Below are 19,831 nucleotides of genomic sequence, written 5' to 3'. Positions count from 1 at the left end.
ATCACAGCATTGTCCCAGATTGGTTCAGCTATAGATAATGACCACAGCATTGTCCCAGATTGGTTCAGCTATAGATAATGACCACAAGCATTGTCCCAGATTGGTTCAGCTATAGATAATGACCACAGCATTGTCTCAGATTGGTTCAGCTATAGATAATGCCCACAGCATTGTCTCAGCTATAGATAATGCCCACAGCATTGTCTCAGCTATAGATGACCACAGCATTGTCTCAGCTATAGATAATGACCACAGCATTGTTCCAGATTGGTTCAGCTATAGACAATGACCACAGCACTGTCTCAGCTATAGATAATGACCACAGCACTGTCTCAGCTATAGATAATGACCACAGCACTGTCTCAGCTATAGATAATGACCACAGCACTGTCTCAGCTATAGATAATGACCACAGCATTGACTCAGCAAAAGATAATGACCACATCAATGTCTCAGCAAAAGATAATGACCACAGCATTGTCTCAGCAAAAGATAATGACCACAGCATTGTCTCAGCAAAAGATAATGACCACAGCATTGTCTCAGCTTGGTTCAGCTATAGATAATGACCACAAACATTGTCCCAGATTGGTTCAGCTATAGATAATGACGATAGCATTGTCTCAGCTTGATTCAGCTATAGATAATGACCACAAGCATTGTCCCAGATTGGTTCAGCTATAGATAATGACCACAGCATTGTCTCAGCTATAGATAATGACCACAGCATTGTCTCAGCTATAGATAATGACCACAGCATTGTCTCAGCTATAGATAATGACCACAGCATTGTCCCAGATTGGTTCAGCTATAGATAATGACCACAGCATTGTCCCAGATTGGTTCAGCTATAGATAATGACCACAGCATTGTCTCAGCTATAGATAATGACCACAGCATTGTCCCAGATTGGTTCTGCTATAGATAATGACCACAGCATTGTCTCAGCTATAGATAATGACCACAGCATTGTCCCAGATTGGTTCAGCTATAGATAATGATCACAGCATTGTCCCAGATTGGTTCAGCTATAGATAATGACCACAGCATTGTCCCAGATTGGTTCAGCTACAGAGGTACGGATATAATGACATGCCATTTAGCATGTCCCACCCACCTTGTCCTCTAGGGCAGACATCCTCTCCTTGAGGTGAAGCTGTAACCTAACCCACCCACCTTGTCCTCTAGGGCAGACATCAGCTGTAACCTAACCCACCCACCTGTCCTCTAGGGCAGACATCCTCTCCTTGAGGTGAAGCTGTAACCTAACCCACCCACCTTGTCCTCTAGGGCAGACATCATCTCCTTGAGGGGAAGCTTTAACCTATCCCACCCACCTTGTCCTCTAGGGCAGACATCCTCTCCTTGAGGTGAAGCTGTAACATAACCCACCCACCTGTCCTCTAGGGCAGACATCCTCTCCTTGACGTGAAGCTGTAACCTAACCCACCCACCTTGTCCTCTAGGGCAGACATCCTCTCCTTGAGGTGAAGCTGTAACATAACCCACCCACCTGTTCTCTAGGGCAGACATCCTCTCCTTGACGTGAAGCTGTAACCTAACCTACCCACCTTGTCCTCTAGGGCAGACATCAGCTGTAACCTATCCCACCCACCTTGTCCTCTAGGGCAGACATCCTCTCCTTGAGGTGAAGCTGTAACCTAACCCACCCACCTTGTCCTCTAGGGCAGACATCAGCTGTAACCTAACCCACCCACCTGTCCTCTAGGGCAGACATCCTCTCCTTGAGGTGAAGCTGTAACCTAACCCACCCACCTTGTCCTCTAGGGAAGACATCAGCTGTAACCTAACCCACCCACCTTGTCCTCTAGGGCAGACATCCTCTCCTTGAGGTGAAGCTGTAACCTAACCCACCCACCCACCTTGTCCTCTAGGGAAGACATCAGCTGTAACCTAACCCACCCACCTTGTCCTCTAGGGCAGACATCAGCTGTAACCTAACCCACCCACCTTGTCCTCTAGGGCAGACATCAGCTGTAACCTAACCCACCCACCTTGTCCTCTAGGGCAGACATCCTTTCCTTGAGGTGAAGCTGTAACCTAACCCACCCACCCACCTTGTCCTCTGGGGAAGACATCAGCTGTAACCTAACCCACCCACCTTGTCCTCTAGGGCAGACATCAGCTGTAACCTAACCCACCCACCTTGTCCTCTAGGGCAGACATCCTCTCCTTGAGGTGAAGCTGTAACCTAACCCACCCACCTTGTCCTCTAGGGCAGACATCAGCTGTAACCTAACCCACCCACCTGTCCTCTAAGGCAGACATCCTCTCCTTGAGGTGAAGCTGTAACCTAACCCACCCACCTTGTCCTCTAGGGCAGACATCAGCTGTAACCTAACCCACCCACCTTGTCCTCTAGGGCAGACATCCTCTCCTTGAGGTGAAGCTGTAACCTAACCCACCCACCCACCTTGTCCTCTAGGGCAGACATCAGCTGTAACCTAACCCACCCACCTTGCCCTCTAGGGCAGACATCAGCTGTAACCTAACCCACCCACCTTGTCCTCTAGGGCAGACATCCTTTCCTTGAGGTGAAGCTGTAACCTAACCCACCCACCTTGTCCTCTAGGGCAGACATCAGCTGTAACCTAACCCACCCACCTTGTCCTTTAGGGCAGACATCAGCTGTAACATAACCCCCCCCACCTTGTCCTCTAGGGCAGACATCCTCTCCTTGAGGTGAAGCTGTAACCTAACCCACCCACCCACCTTGTCCTCTAGGGCAGACATCAGCTGTAACCTAACCCACCCACCTTGTCCTCTAGGGCAGACATCTGCTGTAACCTAACCCACCCACCTTGTCCTCTAGGGCAGACATCCTCTCCTTGAGGTGAAGCTGTAGCCTCTCGTTGGACTCTGACAGCAGCTTGTCCACCGTCTCCGACAGACGCCTGTTGTGCTCCTCGTTCATCTTCTCCCTCTGGCGCGCCTTCACAACACAAACACACACGCTAATCAGAAGAGCTCCCAGGCAGAGCAGGAAAAACTACCGCTTCCTTTATGACAGGAAACATTTCACAACACACATTTTAATTGTTTTCTTTCCATGTTCTGTTAATTAATGGATCTTTCAGTTATATGAGGTAAAATATTCACTGATTTATTTGAATGAGAATGAATATATTGTCTACAATGAAGGTACAATGCTAAATGAAGACAGTCCAATGACCACATCTGTAAACAATTTCTGCCCCAACAACACAGACTGACTGACTGCCAGACAGATGACCTTTGACCCTATCTCACCCTGAGCAGTTCCTGGTTCTTCTCCTCCAGCTGAGCCTCCATCTGCCTCACCCTCTCCTCCACGTTGCCATGACGCTCCTCCGCCTGCGGGACAGACAGAGTCAAACACCTCATACTTGCAAAAAAAAACTAAAAAAAAACCATTCCCTAACCTCTACCCTTTAAGAATTTGTACAGATCTGAGAGGGCTGGGTCGGTGTAAGAGGACTGGAGAAGTTGAAGAGGGCTGGCTAGGTGTGTAGCTTCTTTCAGATCAATACAAATGACCCTGGAGAAGGATGGAACTGAAAAGGCCCAGTCAGAGGCTTAGTACCATATAGGTTCACGTTAGGGGTTATGGGGGGTTGAGGTGCCCATCTACCCACAAACACCAGCACCAAGAACCAGACACCAACCAACTGCAGCCAACCAGTAGCAGCCATGCACCAGCAGAGACAGGGGACACAGAGCAGTACAGTCAGCCAGTAGCAGCCATGTTGCAGCCATGCACCAGCAGAGACGGGGGACATGGACACAGAGCAGTACAGCCAGCCAGTAGCAGCCATGCACCAGCAGAGACAGGGGACACATCAGTGCAGGCAGCCAGTAGCAGCCATGCACCAGCAGAGACAGGGACACAGAGCAGTAGTCAGCCAGTAGCAGCCATGCACCAGCAGAGACAGGGGACATGGCAGAGGGACACAGAGCAGTAGTCAGCCAGTAGCAGCCATGCACCAGCAGAGACAGGGGACATGGCAGAGGGACACAGAGCAGTACAGCCAGCCAGTGGCAGCAGAGACAGGGGACACAGAGCAGTACAGTCAGCCAGTAGCAGCCATGCACCAGCAGAGACAGGGGACAGGGACACATAGCAGTACAGCCAGCCAGTAGCAGCAGAGACAGGGGACACAGAGCAGTACAGTCAGCCAGTAGCAGCCATGCACCAGCAGAGACGGGGGACAGGGACACAGAGCAGTACAGCCAGCCAGTAGCAGCCATGCACCAGCAGAGACGGGGGACATGGACACAGAGCAGTACAGCCAGCCAGTAGCAGCCATGCACCAGCAGAGACAGGGGACACATCAGTACAGGCAGCCAGTAGCAGCCATGCACCAGCAGAGACAGGGACACAGAGCAGTACAGTCAGCCAGTAGCAGCCATGCACCAGCAGAGACAGGGGACAGGGACACAGAGCACTACAGCCAACCAGTAGCAGCCATGCACCAGCAGAGACAGGGAACAGGGAAACAGAGCACTGCAGCCAACCAGTAGCAGCCATGCACCAGCAGAGACAGGGGACAGGGAGACAGAGCACTGCAGCCAACCAGTAGCAGCCATGCACCAGCAGAGACAGGGGACACATCAGTACAGCCAGCCAGTAGCAGCCATGCACCAGCATAGACAGGGGACACATCAGTACAGCCAACCAGTAGCAGCCATGCACCAGCAGAGACAGGGGACAGGGACACAGAGCACTGCAGCCAACCAGTAGCAGCCATGCACCAGCAGAGACGGGGGCCAGGGACACAGAGCAGTACAGCCAGCCAGTAGCAGCAGAGACAGGGGACACAGAGCAGTACAGTCAGCCAGTAGCAGCCATGCACCAGCAGAGACAGGGGACAGGGACAGTAGCAGTACAGCCAAGCCCCATAAAAGCACCATGACTACATTCCAGACAGAATACACAGACTAGAAACAAGGGGATCTGAGAGGGGGAAGAAGGGGAAACTGTTGTCATGTTAATGGCTCTACAATGTGCTTAGACACATGTGGAAAGGGGAGAGAGTTAGTGGCTAAAGGGAAGTGTACTGTAGCTAAAGGGAAGTGTACTGTAGCTAAAGGGAAGTGTACTGTAGCTAAAGGGAAGTGTACTGTCGCTAAAGGGAAGTGTACTGTCGCTAAAGGGAAGTGTACTGTCGCTAAAGGGAAGTGTACAGTAGCTAAAGGGTAGTGTACTGTAGCTAAAGGGAAGTGTACTGTAGCTAAAGGGAAGTGTACTGTAGCTAAAGGGAAGTGTACTGTAGCTAAAGGGAAGTGTACTGTAGCTAAAGGGAAGTGTACTGTGGCTAAAGGGAAGTATACTGTGGCTAAAGGGAAGTATATTGTAGCTAAAGGGAAGTGTACTGTAGCTAAGGGGAAGTGTACTGTAGCTAAGGGGAAGTGTACTGTAGCTAAGGGGAAGTGTACTGTAGCTAAAGGGAAGTATACTGTAGCTAAAGGGAAGTATACTGTAGCTAAAGGGAAGTGTACTGTAGCTAAAGGGAAGTATACTGTAGCTAAAGGGAAGTGTACTGTAGCTAAAGGGAAGTGTACTGTAGCTAAAGGGAAGTGTACTGTAGCTAAAGGGAAGTGTACTGTGGCTAAAGGGAAGTATACTGTGGCTAAAGGGAAGTATATTGTAGCTAAAGGGAAGTGTACTGTAGCTAAAGGGAAGTATACTGTAGCTAAAGGGAAGTGTACTGTAGCTAAAGGGAAGTATACTGTGGCTAAAGGGAAGTATATTGTAGCTAAAGGGTAGTGTACTGTAGCTAAAGGGAAGTGTACTGTAGCTAAAGGGAAGTGTACTGTGGCTAAAGGGAAGTATACTGTAGCTAAAGGGAAGTGTACTGTAGCTAAAGGGAAGTGTACTGTAGCTAAAGGGAAGTGTACTGTAGCTAAAGGGAAGTGTACTGTAGCTAAAGGGAAGTGTACTGTAGCTAAAGGGAAGTGTACTGTAGCTAAAGGGAAGTGTACTGTAGCTAAAGGGAAGTGTACTGTAGCTAAAGGGAAGTGTACTGTAGCTAAAGGGAAGTGTACTGTAGCTAAAGGGAAGTGTACTGTAGCTAAAGGGTAGTGTACTGTAGCTAAAGGGTAGTGTACTGTAGCTAAAGGGAAGTATACTGTAGCTAAAGGGAAGTATACTGTAACAATCCAGTGTGGGGTGGTCCAATGTAACCAAGAACATTTAAACATTAAAATAAAAAGGGCGAGTTTGGAGAACAGAATTAGTCCGGAGAAAGCGGTCTCCTTAGTGTCCGGGCACTATTCTAAAATCCTGATGCCCCCCATCAGGGGGGAGGGAATTAAGTAGCACTTCCTGTTTTTGTTAGATCATAAACTATTTTTAGAGGTTGGGGGAGGGGAGTTGTGCACAGAAATAGACTTTAAACATAGATCAGCAGTACCAAGCTAGGCAGGCAGAGTTAGACCACTGGGCGGGGGTAAGAGATGGGGCTGGGATGTGAGGGTATAGGGGGAGGTTTAGGGGTGATTGTAGCCAGTCTACCTTCCTCTGTGTCTTGGCGTCCTTAGAGACCGAGGCGTCAGGCTAGGGGGGGTTGGGGAGGAGGGGGAGGTAAAGGTTGAGGACAGGCCAAAGGAGGAACAGAGAGGAGAAGACGACAGTGTGAGAGATGAGAGCAAGACAGAGAGCAGGAGGTACTTTAGGACAAGAGGGAATAGAGTTTTAGTGCAGCTAAAGACCGCGGACTGGCCGACAGGACTAAAGACCGCGGACCGGCCGGCAGGACTAAAGACCGAGGACAGACAGGACTAAAGACAGAGGACAGACAGGACTAAAGACTGCGGACCGGCCGACAGGACTAAAGACTGCGGACAGACAGGACTAAAGACAGATGACAGACAGGACTAAAGACTGCGGACAGGCCAACAGGACTAAAGACCGCGGACAGGCCGACAGGACTAAAGACCGCGGACAGACAGGACTAAAGACCGCGGACAGACAGGACTAAAGACCGCGGACAGACAGGACTAAAGACCGCGGACAGACAGGACTAAAGACCGCGGACAGACAGGACTAAAGACCGCGGACAGACAGGACTAAAGACAGAGGACAGACAGGACTAAAGACTGCGGACCGGCCGACAGGACTAAAGACTGCGGACAGACAGGACTAAAGACAGATGACAGACAGGACTTCAGCAGAGATTCCTAGACAGGACTTAATGACAATAACAAGAGACTGGAGGATGATAAGTGGTGGAGGTAGCTGGGTGGTTGGGTGGAGGTAGCTGGGTGGGTGAGTGGAGGTAGCTGGGTGGGTGAGTGGAGGTAGCTGGGTGGGTGAGTGGAGGTAGCTGGGTGGGTGAGTGGAGGTAGCTGGGTGGGTGAGTGGAGGTAGCTGGGTGGGTGAGTGGAGGTAGCTGGGTGGGTGAGTGGAGGTAGCTGGGTGGGTGAGTGGAGGTAGCTAGGTGGGTGAGTGGAGGTAGCTGGGTGGGTGAGTGGAGGTAGCTGGGTGGAAGTAGCTGGGTGGTTGGGTGGGTGGAGGTAGCTGGGTGGTTGGGTGGGTGGAGGTAGCTGGGTGGAGGTAGCTAAAGGGCTGGGTGAAGGTAGCTGGGTGGAGGTAGCTAGAGGGCTGGGTGGTTGGGTTGGTGGGCGGCGGTAGCTAGAGGGCTGGGTGGGTGGAGGTAGCTGGGTGGTTGGGTGGGTTGAGGTAGCTGGGTGGTTGGGTGGGTGGAGGTAGCTAGAGGGCTGGGTGGTTGGGTGGGTGGAGGTAGCTAGAGGGCTGGGTGGAGGTAGCTGGGCGTTTAGGTGGAGGTAGCTGGGCGGTTGGGTGGAGGTAGCTGGGCATTTGGGTGGAGGTAGCTGGGCATTTGGGTGGAGGTAGCTGGGCGGTTGGGTGGAGGTAGCTGGGCGGTTGGGTGGAGGTAGCTGGGCGGTTGGGTGGAGGTGGCTGGGCGGTTGGGTGGAGGTGGCTGGGCGGTTGGGTGGAGGTGGCTGGGCGGTTGGGTGGAGGTGGCTGGGCGGTTGGGTGGAGGTGGCTGGGCGGTTGGGTGGAGGTGGCTGGGCGGTTGGGTGGAGGTGGCTGGGCGGTTGGGTGGAGGTGGCTGGGCGGTTGGGTGGAGGTGGCTGGGCGGTTGGGTGGAGGTGGCTGGGCGGTTGGGTGGAGGTGGCTGGGCGGTTGGGTGGAGGTGGCTGGGCGGTTGGGTGGAGGTAGCTGGGCGGTTGGGTGGAGGTAGCTGGGCGGTTAAGTGGTGGTAGCTGGGCGGTTAAGTGGTGGTAGCTGGGCGGTTAAGTGGTGGTAGCTGGGTGGTTAAGTGGTGGTAGCTGGGTGGTTAAGTGGTGGTAGCTGGGTGGTTAAGTGGTGGTAGCTGGGTGGTTAAGTGGTGGTAGCTGGGTGGTTAAGTGGTGGTAGCTGGGTGGTTAAGTGGTGGTTGCTGGGTGGTTAAGTGGAGGTAGCTGGGCATTTGGGTGGAGGTAGCTGGGCGGTTGGGTGGAGGTAGCTGGGCGGTTGGGTGGAGGTAGCTGGGCGGTTGGGTGGAGGTAGCTGGGCGGTTGGGTGGAGGTAGCTGGGCGGTTGGGTGGAGGTAGCTGGGCGGTTGGGTGGAGGTGGCTGGGCGGTTGGGTGGAGGTGGCTGGGCGGAGGTGGCTGGGCGGTTGGGTGGAGGTGGCTGGGCGGTTGGGTGGAGGTAGCTGGGCGGTTGGGTGGAGGTAGCTGGGCGGTTGGGTGGAGGTAGCTGGGCGGTTGGGTGGAGGTAGCTGGGCGGTTGGGTGGAGGTGGCTGGGCGGTTGCGTGGAGGTGGCTGGGCGGTTGGGTGGAGGTGGCTGGGCGGTTGGGTGGAGGTGGCTGGGCGGTTGGGTGGAGGTGGCTGGGTGGTTAAGTGGAGGTGGCTGGGCGGTTGGGTGGAGGTGGCTGGGCGGTTGGGTGGAGGTGGCTGGGCGGTTGGGTGGAGGTAGCTGGGTGGTTAAGTGGTGGTAGCTGGGTGGTTAAGTGGTGGTAGCTGGGTGGTTAAGTGGAGGTAGCTGGGTGGTTAAGTGGTGGTAGCTGGGTGGTTAAGTGGTGGTAGCTGGGTGGTTAAGTGGTGGTAGCTGGGTGGTTAAGTGGTGGTAGCTGGGTGGTTAAGTGGTGGTAGCTGGGTGGTTAAGTGGTGGTAGCTGGGTGGTTAAGTGGTGGTAGCTGGGTGGTTAAGTGGAGGTAGCTGGGTGGTTAAGTGGTGGTAGCTGGGTGGTTAAGTGGTGGTAGCTGGGTGGTTAAGTGGTGGTAGCTGGGTGGTTAAGTGGTGGTAGCTGGGTGGTTAAGTGGTGGTAGCTGGGTGGTTAAGTGGTGGTAGCTGGGTGGTTAAGTGGTGGTAGCTGGGTGGTTAAGTGGTGGTAGCTGGGTGGTTAAGTGGAGGTAGCTGGGTGGTTAAGTGGTGGTAGCTGGGTGGTTAAGTGGAGGTAGCTGGGTGGTTGAGTGGTGGTAGCTGGGTGGTTAAGTGGTGGTAGCTGGGTGGCTAAGTGGAGGTAGCTGGGTGGCTAAGTGGAGGTAGCTGGGTGGTTGGGTGGAGGTAGCTGGGCGGTGTGGCAGTGACAGGTTCTACACTGAACTCTCTGCCTCTTAAATAGTTAAAAGGAAGAGAGGAAAGAGACACGTTTTTTGGTATCCTTCCCCAGATCTGTGCCTCGACACAATCCTGTCTCGGAGCTCTACGGTCAATTCCTTTGACCTCAATTCTTGGTTTTTGCTCTGACATGTCTTGTCAAATGTGGGACCTTAAATAGACAGGTGTGTGCCTTTCCAAATCATGTCCAATCAATTGAATTTACCCCAGGTGAACTCCAATCAAGTTGTAGAAACATCTCAAGGATGATCAATGGAAACAGGATGCACCAGAGCTCAATCACGAGTCTCATAGCAAAGGGTCTGAATACTTATGTAAATAAGTTATTTCAGTTTTTATCTAATGGCAAAAACATTTTTTTTTTTGCTTTGTCATTATGGGGTATTGTGTGTAGTTGATCAGGGGGAAAAATATATATTTAAATCTATTTTAGAATAAGGCTGTAACGTAATAAAATGTGGAAAAGGTCAAGGGGTCTGAATACTTTCTGAATGCCCTGTATATAGTCTCCCCATTTGAACATGTTTTATTTCTCTTCAATAAGTATTTTCACAAATTCCCTTCTAGTGTACTAAAGTCATCCAAAGGTTAGTATTTGGTCCCATATTCCTAGCACGCACTGAATACATCCAGCTGGTGACTACAAACTTGTTGGATGCATTTTAAGTTTGTTTAAGGTTGTGTTTCAGATTAGGTTTTTTGCCCCAATAAGAAACTGAATTGTGAACTACGTATTGTGTCACTTTTATTGTAAATAGGAACCAAATATGTTTCTAAACATTTCTATATTTAAAAACGTGGATGCTACCGCGATTATGGATAATCATGAATGAATCCTGAATAATGATGTGAGAAAGTTAGAGGAACGAAGCACGTGCACACACACACAAGCACGCACGGGGGGGGGGGGGGGGGGGGGGATGAGAAATGGAGGAGTCTCTCTCAGGAGGCATGATGTTTGACGGCGTGGAGGCGGGACTGACCTTGGTGAGGGCCGCCACCCTCTGGGCTAGCTCCGCCTCCACCTCGGGCAGAGTCTCCGCCTTCCTGATGGTCTGCTGTAGCTTCTGCTCAGCCAGCTCTAAACGCTCCTGCAGCTGCCTGTTCCTCTCCTCAGTCTGTAGATCAAACACAATAATCAATCATATTAATCAATACATTACAACGGTTCCTCTCCTCAGTCTGAAGATCAAACACAATAATCAATCATATTAATCAACACATTACAACAGTTCCTCTCCTCCGTCTGTAGATCAAACACAATAATCAATACATTACAACGGTTCCTCTCATCCGTCTGTAGATCAAACACAATAATCAATACATTACAACGGTTCCTCTCCTCAGTCTGTAGATCAAACACAATACACAGTGTTTAGGTACAGTCTTGTTGGCCTGGGGGATGATACACAGTGTTTAGGTACCGTCTTGTTGGCCTGGGGGATGATACACAGTGTTTAGGTACCGTCTTGTTGGCCTGGGGGATGATACACAGTGTTTAGGTACCGTCTTGTTGGACTGGGGGATGATACACAGTGTTTAGGTACCGTCTTGTTGCCCTGGGGGATGATACACAGTGTTTAGGTACCGTCTTGTTGCCCTGGGGGATGATACACAGTGTTTAGGTACCGTCTTGTTGCCCTGGGGGATGATACAGTGTTTAGGTACCGTCTTGTTGGCCTGGGGGATGATACACAGTGTTTAGGTACAGTCTTGTTGGCCTGGGGGATGATACAGTGTTTAGGTACCATCTTGTTGGCCTGGGGGATGATACAGTGTTTAGGTACAGTCTTGTTGGCCTGGGGGATGATACACAGTGTTTAGGTACCGTCTTGTTGCCCTGGGGGATGATACACAGTGTTTAGGTACCGTCTTGTTGCCCTGGGGGATGATACACAGTGTTTAGGTACCGTCTTGTTGCCCTGGGGGATGATACACAGTGTTTAGGTACAGTCTTGTTGGCCTGGGGGATGATACAGTGTTTAGGTACCATCTTGTTGGCCTGGGGGATGATACAGTGTTTAGGTACCATCTTGCTGCCCTGGGGGATGATACACAGTGTTTAGGTACCGTCTTGTTGGCCTGGGGGATGATACACAGTGTTTAGGTACCATCTTGTTGGCCTGGGGGATGATACACAGTGTTTAGGTACCGTCTTGTTGGCCTGGGGGATGATACACAGTGTTTAGGTACCGTCTTGTTGGCCTGGGGGATGATACACAGTGTTTAGGTACCGTCTTGTTGCCCTGGGGGATGATACACAGTGTTTAGGCACCGACTTGTTGGCCTGGGGGATGATACACAGTGTTTAGGTACCGTCTTGTTGGCCTGGGGGATGATACACAGTGTTTAGGTACCGTCTTGTTGGCCTGGGGGATGATACACAGTGTTTAGGTACCGTCTTGTTGGCCTGGGGGATGATACACAGTGTTTAGGTACCGTCTTGTTGGCCTGGGGGATGATACACAGTGTTTAGGCACCGTCTTGTTGGCCTGGGGGATGATACACAGTGTTTAGGTACCGTCTTGTTGGCCTGGGGGATGATAGTGTTTAGGTACTGTCTTGTTGGCCTGGGGGATGATAGTGTTTAGGTACCGTCTTGTTGGCCTGGGGGATGATACACAGTGTTTAGGTACAGTCTTGTTGGCCTGGGGGATGATACACAGTGTTTAGGTACCGTCTTGTTGGCCTGGGGGATGATAGTGTTTAGGTACCGTCCTGTTGGCCTGGGGGATGATACACAGTGTTTAGGTACAGTCTTGTTGGCCTGGGGGATGATAGTGTTTAGGTACCGTCTTGTTGGCCTGGGGGATGATAGTGTTTAGGTACCGTCTTGTTGGCCTGGGGGATGATAGTGTTTAGGTACCGTCTTGTTGGCCTGGGGGATGATAGTGTTTAGGTACCGTCTTGTTGCCCTGGTGGATGACTTGATAAACTCCAATCTGGATGTAATCTCCCTGCTATAACAAGGCTAGCTATTTTCTCTGTTCGCCGTCTCCCTCCCTCCTCTCCCCTCCAGCAGCGTGCTGGCCCAGTTCTGGCAGCATGGAGGCCCAGAATAAAAGAGAAACCACCAATAGAGATTAGAAAAAGAGAGAAGAGATCGAGGCAAGAAAGAAAACAGAAGGGAGGGGAAGAGGACATACAAGAGAAGAGCAGGCAAACCAGAGAGAAAACAGAGAGAGAAGTGAATGTGCCTGAGGCGTCTGATTCAGTGCCTGCTGCGTTGGGCAGTCTGTGAATGCACGAGAAGGGGTCCAGGACCCCGCAGGCTCATCCTGCTGTCGGAAAGAGCCGACACTCACACTAACCCCCCAAATACACAAATCCTCAAAACACACACACAACAAAAATTGAAAAACCCCTGTGGGAAAACTCAACTGAGGCTTTCTTACTGGTGGGCTGTAGACCTGAGATACTGTAGGCTTCCTTACTGGTGGGCTGTAGAACTGAGATACTGTAGGCTTCCTTACTGGTGGGCTGTAGACCTGAGATACTGTAGGCTTCTACTGGTGGGCTGTAGACCTGAGATACTGTAGGCTTCTACTGGTGGGCTGTAGAACTGAGATACTGTAGGCTTCCTTACTGGTGGGCTGTAGACCTGAGATACTGTAGGCTTCCTTACGGGTGGGGCTGTAGACCTGAGATACTGTAGGCTTCTACTGGTGGGCTGTAGACCTGAGATACTGTAGGCTTCTACTGGTGGGCTGTAGAACTGAGATACTGTAGACTTCCTTACTGGTGGGCTGTAGACCTGAGATACTGTAGGCTTCCTTACTGGTAGGCTGTAGACCTGAGATACTGTAGGCTTCTACTGGTGGGCTGTAGAACTGAGATACTGTAGGCTTCCTTACTCGTGGGCTGTAGACCTGAGATACTGTAGGCTTCCTTACTGGTGGGCTGTAGACCTGAGATACTGTAGGCTTCCTTACTGGTAGGCTGTAGACCTGAGATACTGTAGGCTTCTACTGGTGGGCTGTAGAACTGAGATACTGTAGGCTTCCTTACTGGTAGGCTGTAGACCTGAGATACTGTAGGCTTCTACTGGTGGGCTGTAGAACTGAGATACTGTAGGCTTCCTTACTGGTAGGCTGTAGAACTGAGATACTGTAGGCTTCCTTACTCGTGGGCTGTAGACCTGAGATACTGTAGGCTTCCTTACTGGTGGGCTGTAGAACTGAGATACTGTAGGCTTCCTTACTGGTGGGCTGTAGACCTGAGATACTGTAGGCTTCCTTACTGGTGGGCTGTAGACCTGAGATACTGTAGGCTTCCTTACTGGTAGGCTGTAGACCTGAGATACTGTAGGCTTCCTTACTGGTGGGCTGTAGACCTGAGATACTGTAGGCTTCCTTACTGGTGGGCTGTAGACCTGAGATACTGTAGGCTTCCTTACTGGTGGGCTAGTATAGTCTCTGTACAGTATGACTGCTCTGATCTTGCTGTTGGTTCGATGTGTGTGTGTGTGTGTGTGTGTGTGTGTGTGTGTGTGTGTGTGTGTGTACTGACCTGTCGGAACAGGGACTCCTTGTTGGCCACTTCGTTCTCCAGCTTGTCGTTGAGGTCGTGTACGGAGGTGGCCTCTCGCTGCGCTGCCAAGTACCTCTTCTCCAGGGTGACGATACGCTCCTCTATGTCCTCCTTCTGGGCCATAGACTAGACGGGACAGAGAGAGAGACGGATACGTTTAGCACACACACTACACCCGTATACATACACACATACCTCTCGTATGTCTCTCTGCAGGCGTGTTCGTAATGTTACCATCCAGTACATACCTCTCGTATGTCTCTCTGCAGGCGTGTTCGTAATGTTACCATCCAGTACATACCTCTCGTTTGTCTCTCTGCAGGCGTGTTCGTAACGTTAACATCCAGTACATACCTCTCGTATGTCTCTCTGCAGGCGTGTGTTCACGTCTTCACTCTTGATGAGGTCCTTGCGTGCCGTGTCCAGGTCCTCCTCCAGCTCACTGATGCGTCCCGTCATGGCCGCCATGCGCTCCATCATCTGCCCCAGGTCTGACGTCTGTCTCGCCACCACCTCCTGCAGCTCCCCCACCTTCCCCTGGTCCTCCTCCTGGCTCAGAGAGCCATCTGACGACCGCTAGGGACAAGACAGGGTTTAGGTTCCTTAAATATAGACAGAAACAACTCGGACATGACCTATAACCCCTGACCCTTCCCCTGGTCCTCCTCCTGGCTCAGAGAGCCATCTGACAACCGCTAGGGACAAGACAGGGTTTAGGTTTCTTAAATATAGACAGACACAACTAGGACATGACCTATAACCCCTGACCCTTCCCCTGGTCCTCCTCCTAGCTCAGAGAGCCATCTGATGACCACTAGGGACTAGTTGAGAGAGGAGGCCAGTAGATATTAAATGCTGCAGGGCACGGCCTTGGAGGCTTGTGGTTGTTTTATCTTCCTTATTTAAATGCACTGACTAAGTCTCTCTGGATAAAAGGTTTCCTACCTTGCCGTTTGTGCTTGGGGTGTTTTCAGAGTTGTGGTTGAGCCCTTCCATTCCATCGCCTAGCGACCTCTTCTGGATGTTCTGCTCTCTCAGGTAAGACATCTAGGAGAAGATGGTACTTTAATAAATACCCCAAATTGGGGACATTTGATTGGACCAGCCAATACATAGAAGACCAATAAATACCCAATAAAAACACAACAGAACCCAGACACTAACAGCAGCACATCATTAATGATTAGAAAAAACTAAGGGTTCATGTTAAAGAGACTCCTATCACGGAACGCAAACCGGCTGCGCCAAGGTGCATAAATGTAACCCCCCCCCACATCAAACACGATCACGACACGCAGGTTAAAATATCAAAACAAACTCTGAACCAATTACATGAATATGGGGACAGGTTGAAAAGCATAAAACATTTATGGCAATTTAGCTAGCTAGCTTGCTGTTGCTAGATCATTTGTCCAGGGATATAAACATTGAGTTGTTATTTTACCTAAAATGCACAAGGTCCTGTACTCCGACAATTAATCCACACATAAAAAACTGTCCACCGAATCGTTTCTAGTCATCTCTCTTGCTTCCGGGCCTTTTCTTCTCTGGACTTTATATAGCGATTGGCAACTTTCATAAATTAGGTGCATTACCGCCACCGACCTCATTCGTCTTTCAGTGACCCACATGGGTATAACCAATGAGATGGCACGTGGGTACCTGCTTCTATAAACCAATGAGGAGATGGGAGAGGCAGGACTTGCAGCGCGATCTGCGTCACAAATAGAACTGACTTCTATTTTAGCCCATGGCAACGCAGATGCTCATTGGCGCGCGCGAGCAGTGTGGGTCCAATAATTGAATAATATAGATTTCTACATTTATTTTGTAACACTCACGCACGCGACGCGAGCGGTGTAGTCTGGGTATAAGGGACTCCACAGTCTGATCAGAGCACTGTTAAAAAGCCCCCTAAGGGACTCCACAGTCGGATCGGAAGTCTTCTCAAAGTTAGCAGGCTAACTCATTCATTGATCCCACTTTGTCAAATCCCCAAATACAGATGACCCTCTCTGACATTAAAACACACACACACACACAGACACACACACACACACACTATTGCTTTAGAGGCAAGAGAAGATTCCTACTGAAACGTACAGCTGAACCGTGGGGGGTATCACAGGAGGTTGGTGGCACCTTAATTGGGGAGGACAGGCTCGTGGTAATGGCTGGAGCGGAATCCGTGGAATGGTGTCAAATACATCAAACACGTGGTTTCCATGGTTTCCTTGACTTTGATGCCATTCCATTCGCTCCGTTCCAGACATTATTATGAGCCGTCCTCCCCTCAGCAGCCTCCCCTGGTGTGTGTGTGTACTTGTGTGTGTTGTCTGGCCACCATTTTAAAAACAGTGAGTGAACTCATGAGACTGAAGCACCAGGGAAGAGTCCAGCTTGGGCCGTGAGCCTGACCACAACTATTCTAGTGCCGCCGGCCCACGGTCAGGGACCAACCACACAAACGCATATATCCCTCCACTGACGGGCAGACACGCTCTTCCCATCTTTCACAGGTCAGACGGTAGAGCTTGCAACTCCAGGGTAGAGGGTTTGATTCCCGGGACCGGCAGCCCGTAAAACATATTCATTATTCCGTTGGATAATAGTGTCTGTTAAACGCCCAACTCGCACACATTCATGCAGGCTGACACACACAAGGAGAAGCGTAAGAGGTGTGTGTGTGTGTGTGTGTGTGTGTATGTGTGTGTATGTGTGTGTGTGTGTGTGTGTGTGTGTGTGTGTGTGTGTGTGTACTGCTAGGCTAATTCCCTACTCTCTGAGAAGAAGAGAATCATAAGGAGAGATGTAGAGGACAGGAGAGAAATCTAGTCCACTTTCCCATGATCCTCGAGCCCTTTTGTCCATTCTAATCCCACTCACGACTCATCTCCCCTGAGAGCGCTGTGCATTCTGTGTGTGTGTGTATACGTCCATTCGTGGAGTCCCAGTATCAGGCTCTCAGTTAATAAGTCTCATATCAATGTGTGACTCATGTCCCTATAACACCTGTATCTGTGTACAGTGGAACATTACAGGTACTGTGTAATCACTAGACAGTATAACATTACAGATACTGTGTAATCACTAGACAGTATAACATTACAGATACTGTGTAATCACTAGACAGTATAACATTACAGATACTGTGTAATCACAACATTACAGATACTGTGTAATCACTAGACAGAATAACATTACAGATACTGTGTAATCACTAGACAGAATAACATTACAGATACTGTGTAATCACTAGACAGAATAACATTACAGATACTGTGTAATCACAACATTACAGATACTGTGTAATCACTAGACAGTATAACATCACAGATACTGTGTAACCACAAGACAGTATAACATCACAGATACTGTGTAACCACTAGACAGTATAACATCACAGATACTGTGTAACCACTAGACAGTATAACATCACAGATACTGTGTAATCACTAGACAGTATAACATTACAGATACTGTGTAATCACTAGACAGTATAACATCACAGATACTGTGTAATCACTAGACAGTATAACATCACAGATACTGTGTAATCACTAGACAGTATAACATCACAGATACTGTGTAATCACTAGACAGTATAACATTACAGATACTGTGTAATCACTAGACAGTATAACATTACAGATACTGTGTAATCACTAGACAGTATAACATTACAGATACTGTGTAATCACTAGACAGAATAACATTACAGATACTGTGTAATCACTAGACAGAATAACATTACAGATACTGTGTAATCACTAGACAGTATAACATCACAGATACTGTGTAATCACTAGACAGTATAACATTACAGATACTGTGTAATCACTAGACAGTATAACATTACAGATACTGTGTAATCACTAGACAGTATAACATCACAGATACTGTGTAATCACTAGACAGTATAACATCACAGATACTGTGTAATCACTAGACAGTATAACATCACAGATACTGTGTAATCACTAGACAGTATAACATTACAGATACTGTGTAATCACTAGACAGTATAACATTACAGATACTGTGTAATCACTAGACAGTATAACATTACAGATACTGTGTAATCACTAGACAGTATAACATTACAGATACTGTGTAATCACTAGACAGAATAACATTACAGATACTGTGTAATCACTAGACAGTATAACATCACAGATACTGTGTAATCACTAGACAGTATAACATTACAGATACTGTGTAATCACTAGACAGTATAACATTACAGATACTGTGTAATCACTAGACAGTATAACATTACAGATACTGTGTAATCACTAGACAGTATAACATTACAGATACTGTGTAATCACTAGACAGTATAACATTACAGATACTGTGTAATCACTAGACAGTATAACATTACAGATACTGTGTAATCACTAGACAGTATAACATTACAGATACTGTGTAATCACTAGACAGTATAACATTACAGATACTGTGTAATCACTAGACAGTATAACATTACAGATACTGTGTAATCACTAGACAGTATAACATTACAGATACTGTGTAATCACTAGACAGAATAACATCACAGATACTGTGTAACCACAAGACAGTATAACATCACAGATACTGTGTAATCACTAGACAGTATAACATTACAGATACTGTGTAATCACTAGACAGTATAACATTACAGATACTGTGTAATCACTAGACAGTATAACATCACATATACTGTGTAACCACTAGACAGTATAACATCACATATACTGTGTAACCACTAGACAGTATAACATTACAGATACTGTGTAATCACTAGACAGAATAACATCACAGATACTGTGTAACCACAAGACAGTATAACATCACAGATACTGTGTAACCACTAGACAGTATAACATCACATATACTGTGTAACCACAAGACAGTATAACATTACAGATACTGTGTAATCACAAGACAGTAGAACATCACAGATACTGTGTAATCACAAGACAGTATAACATCACAGATACTGTGTAATCACTAGACAGAATAACATCACAGATACTGTGTAATCACTAGACAGTATAACATCACAGATACTGTGTAATCACTAGACAGTATAACATCACAGATACTGTGTAACCACTAGACAGTATAACATTACAGATACTGTGTAATCACCACACGAAGCCTGTTCTTCTTTGTTAAACATGGGGATGATGACATAAGGTCCATAGTCATTCAAGATGGATTGGTTTTTTATTCCCCCAGGAAAACGAGTGAGGACTGTTGTCATGGATACGATTTGCTGATTGTCGGGCGAGAGTGAGTCGCCATTGGCAAGATGACTGGGAACATGGTTGAATCCCTCCACGAGGCAAACAAACAGGCAAAATGTCAGTACAGAGACAAAGTGGAGTCGCAATTCAACGGATCAGACATGAGATGGATGTGTCAGGGTCGATAGACAATCAACTGATTACAAAGGGAAGACGAGCCACGTCACGGAGACACCGATGTCTCGCTCCTCAGAAAAGACAAACAGCTTCTTCACCCACTTTGAGGATAACACAGTGCCACCATCGTGGCCCACTTTGAGGATAACACAGTGCCACCATCGTGGCCCGCTTTGAGGATAACACAGTGCCACCAACGTGGCCCACTTTGAGGATAACACAGTGCCACCATCGTGGCCCACTTTGAGGATAACACAGTGCCACCATCGCGGCCCGCTTTGAGGATAACACAGTGCCACCATCGCGGCCCGCTTTGAGGAT

General features: G+C 48.9%; 1 protein-coding gene across 13 annotated transcripts in view; it reads right to left on the bottom strand.

The window, feature by feature from the left end:
* Positions 1-19,831, bottom strand: part of LOC139411755 (liprin-alpha-1-like) — an 86,007-nt gene that overhangs the window by 23,007 nt on the left and 43,169 nt on the right. For all 13 annotated transcript variants that reach the window (XM_071158461.1, XM_071158460.1, XM_071158464.1 and 10 more), the window contains exons 6-11: positions 15,045-15,146; positions 14,454-14,675; positions 14,079-14,225; positions 10,553-10,687; positions 3,271-3,354; positions 2,822-2,953 (exon numbers count right to left, since the gene is read on the bottom strand). In XM_071158461.1, the coding sequence (XP_071014562.1) occupies positions 2,822-2,953; positions 3,271-3,354; positions 10,553-10,687; positions 14,079-14,225; positions 14,454-14,675; positions 15,045-15,146 (822 nt within the window). The remainder of the gene's footprint in view (positions 1-2,821; positions 2,954-3,270; positions 3,355-10,552; positions 10,688-14,078; positions 14,226-14,453; positions 14,676-15,044; positions 15,147-19,831) is intronic.

The sequence above is a fragment of the Oncorhynchus clarkii genome, chromosome 6 (assembly GCF_045791955.1).
Source record: "Oncorhynchus clarkii lewisi isolate Uvic-CL-2024 chromosome 6, UVic_Ocla_1.0, whole genome shotgun sequence".
Taxonomy (NCBI): Eukaryota; Metazoa; Chordata; class Actinopteri; order Salmoniformes; family Salmonidae; genus Oncorhynchus; species Oncorhynchus clarkii.
Note: the sequence above shows the minus strand (reverse complement) of the source record. Positions and strands in the feature narration are given on the sequence as shown.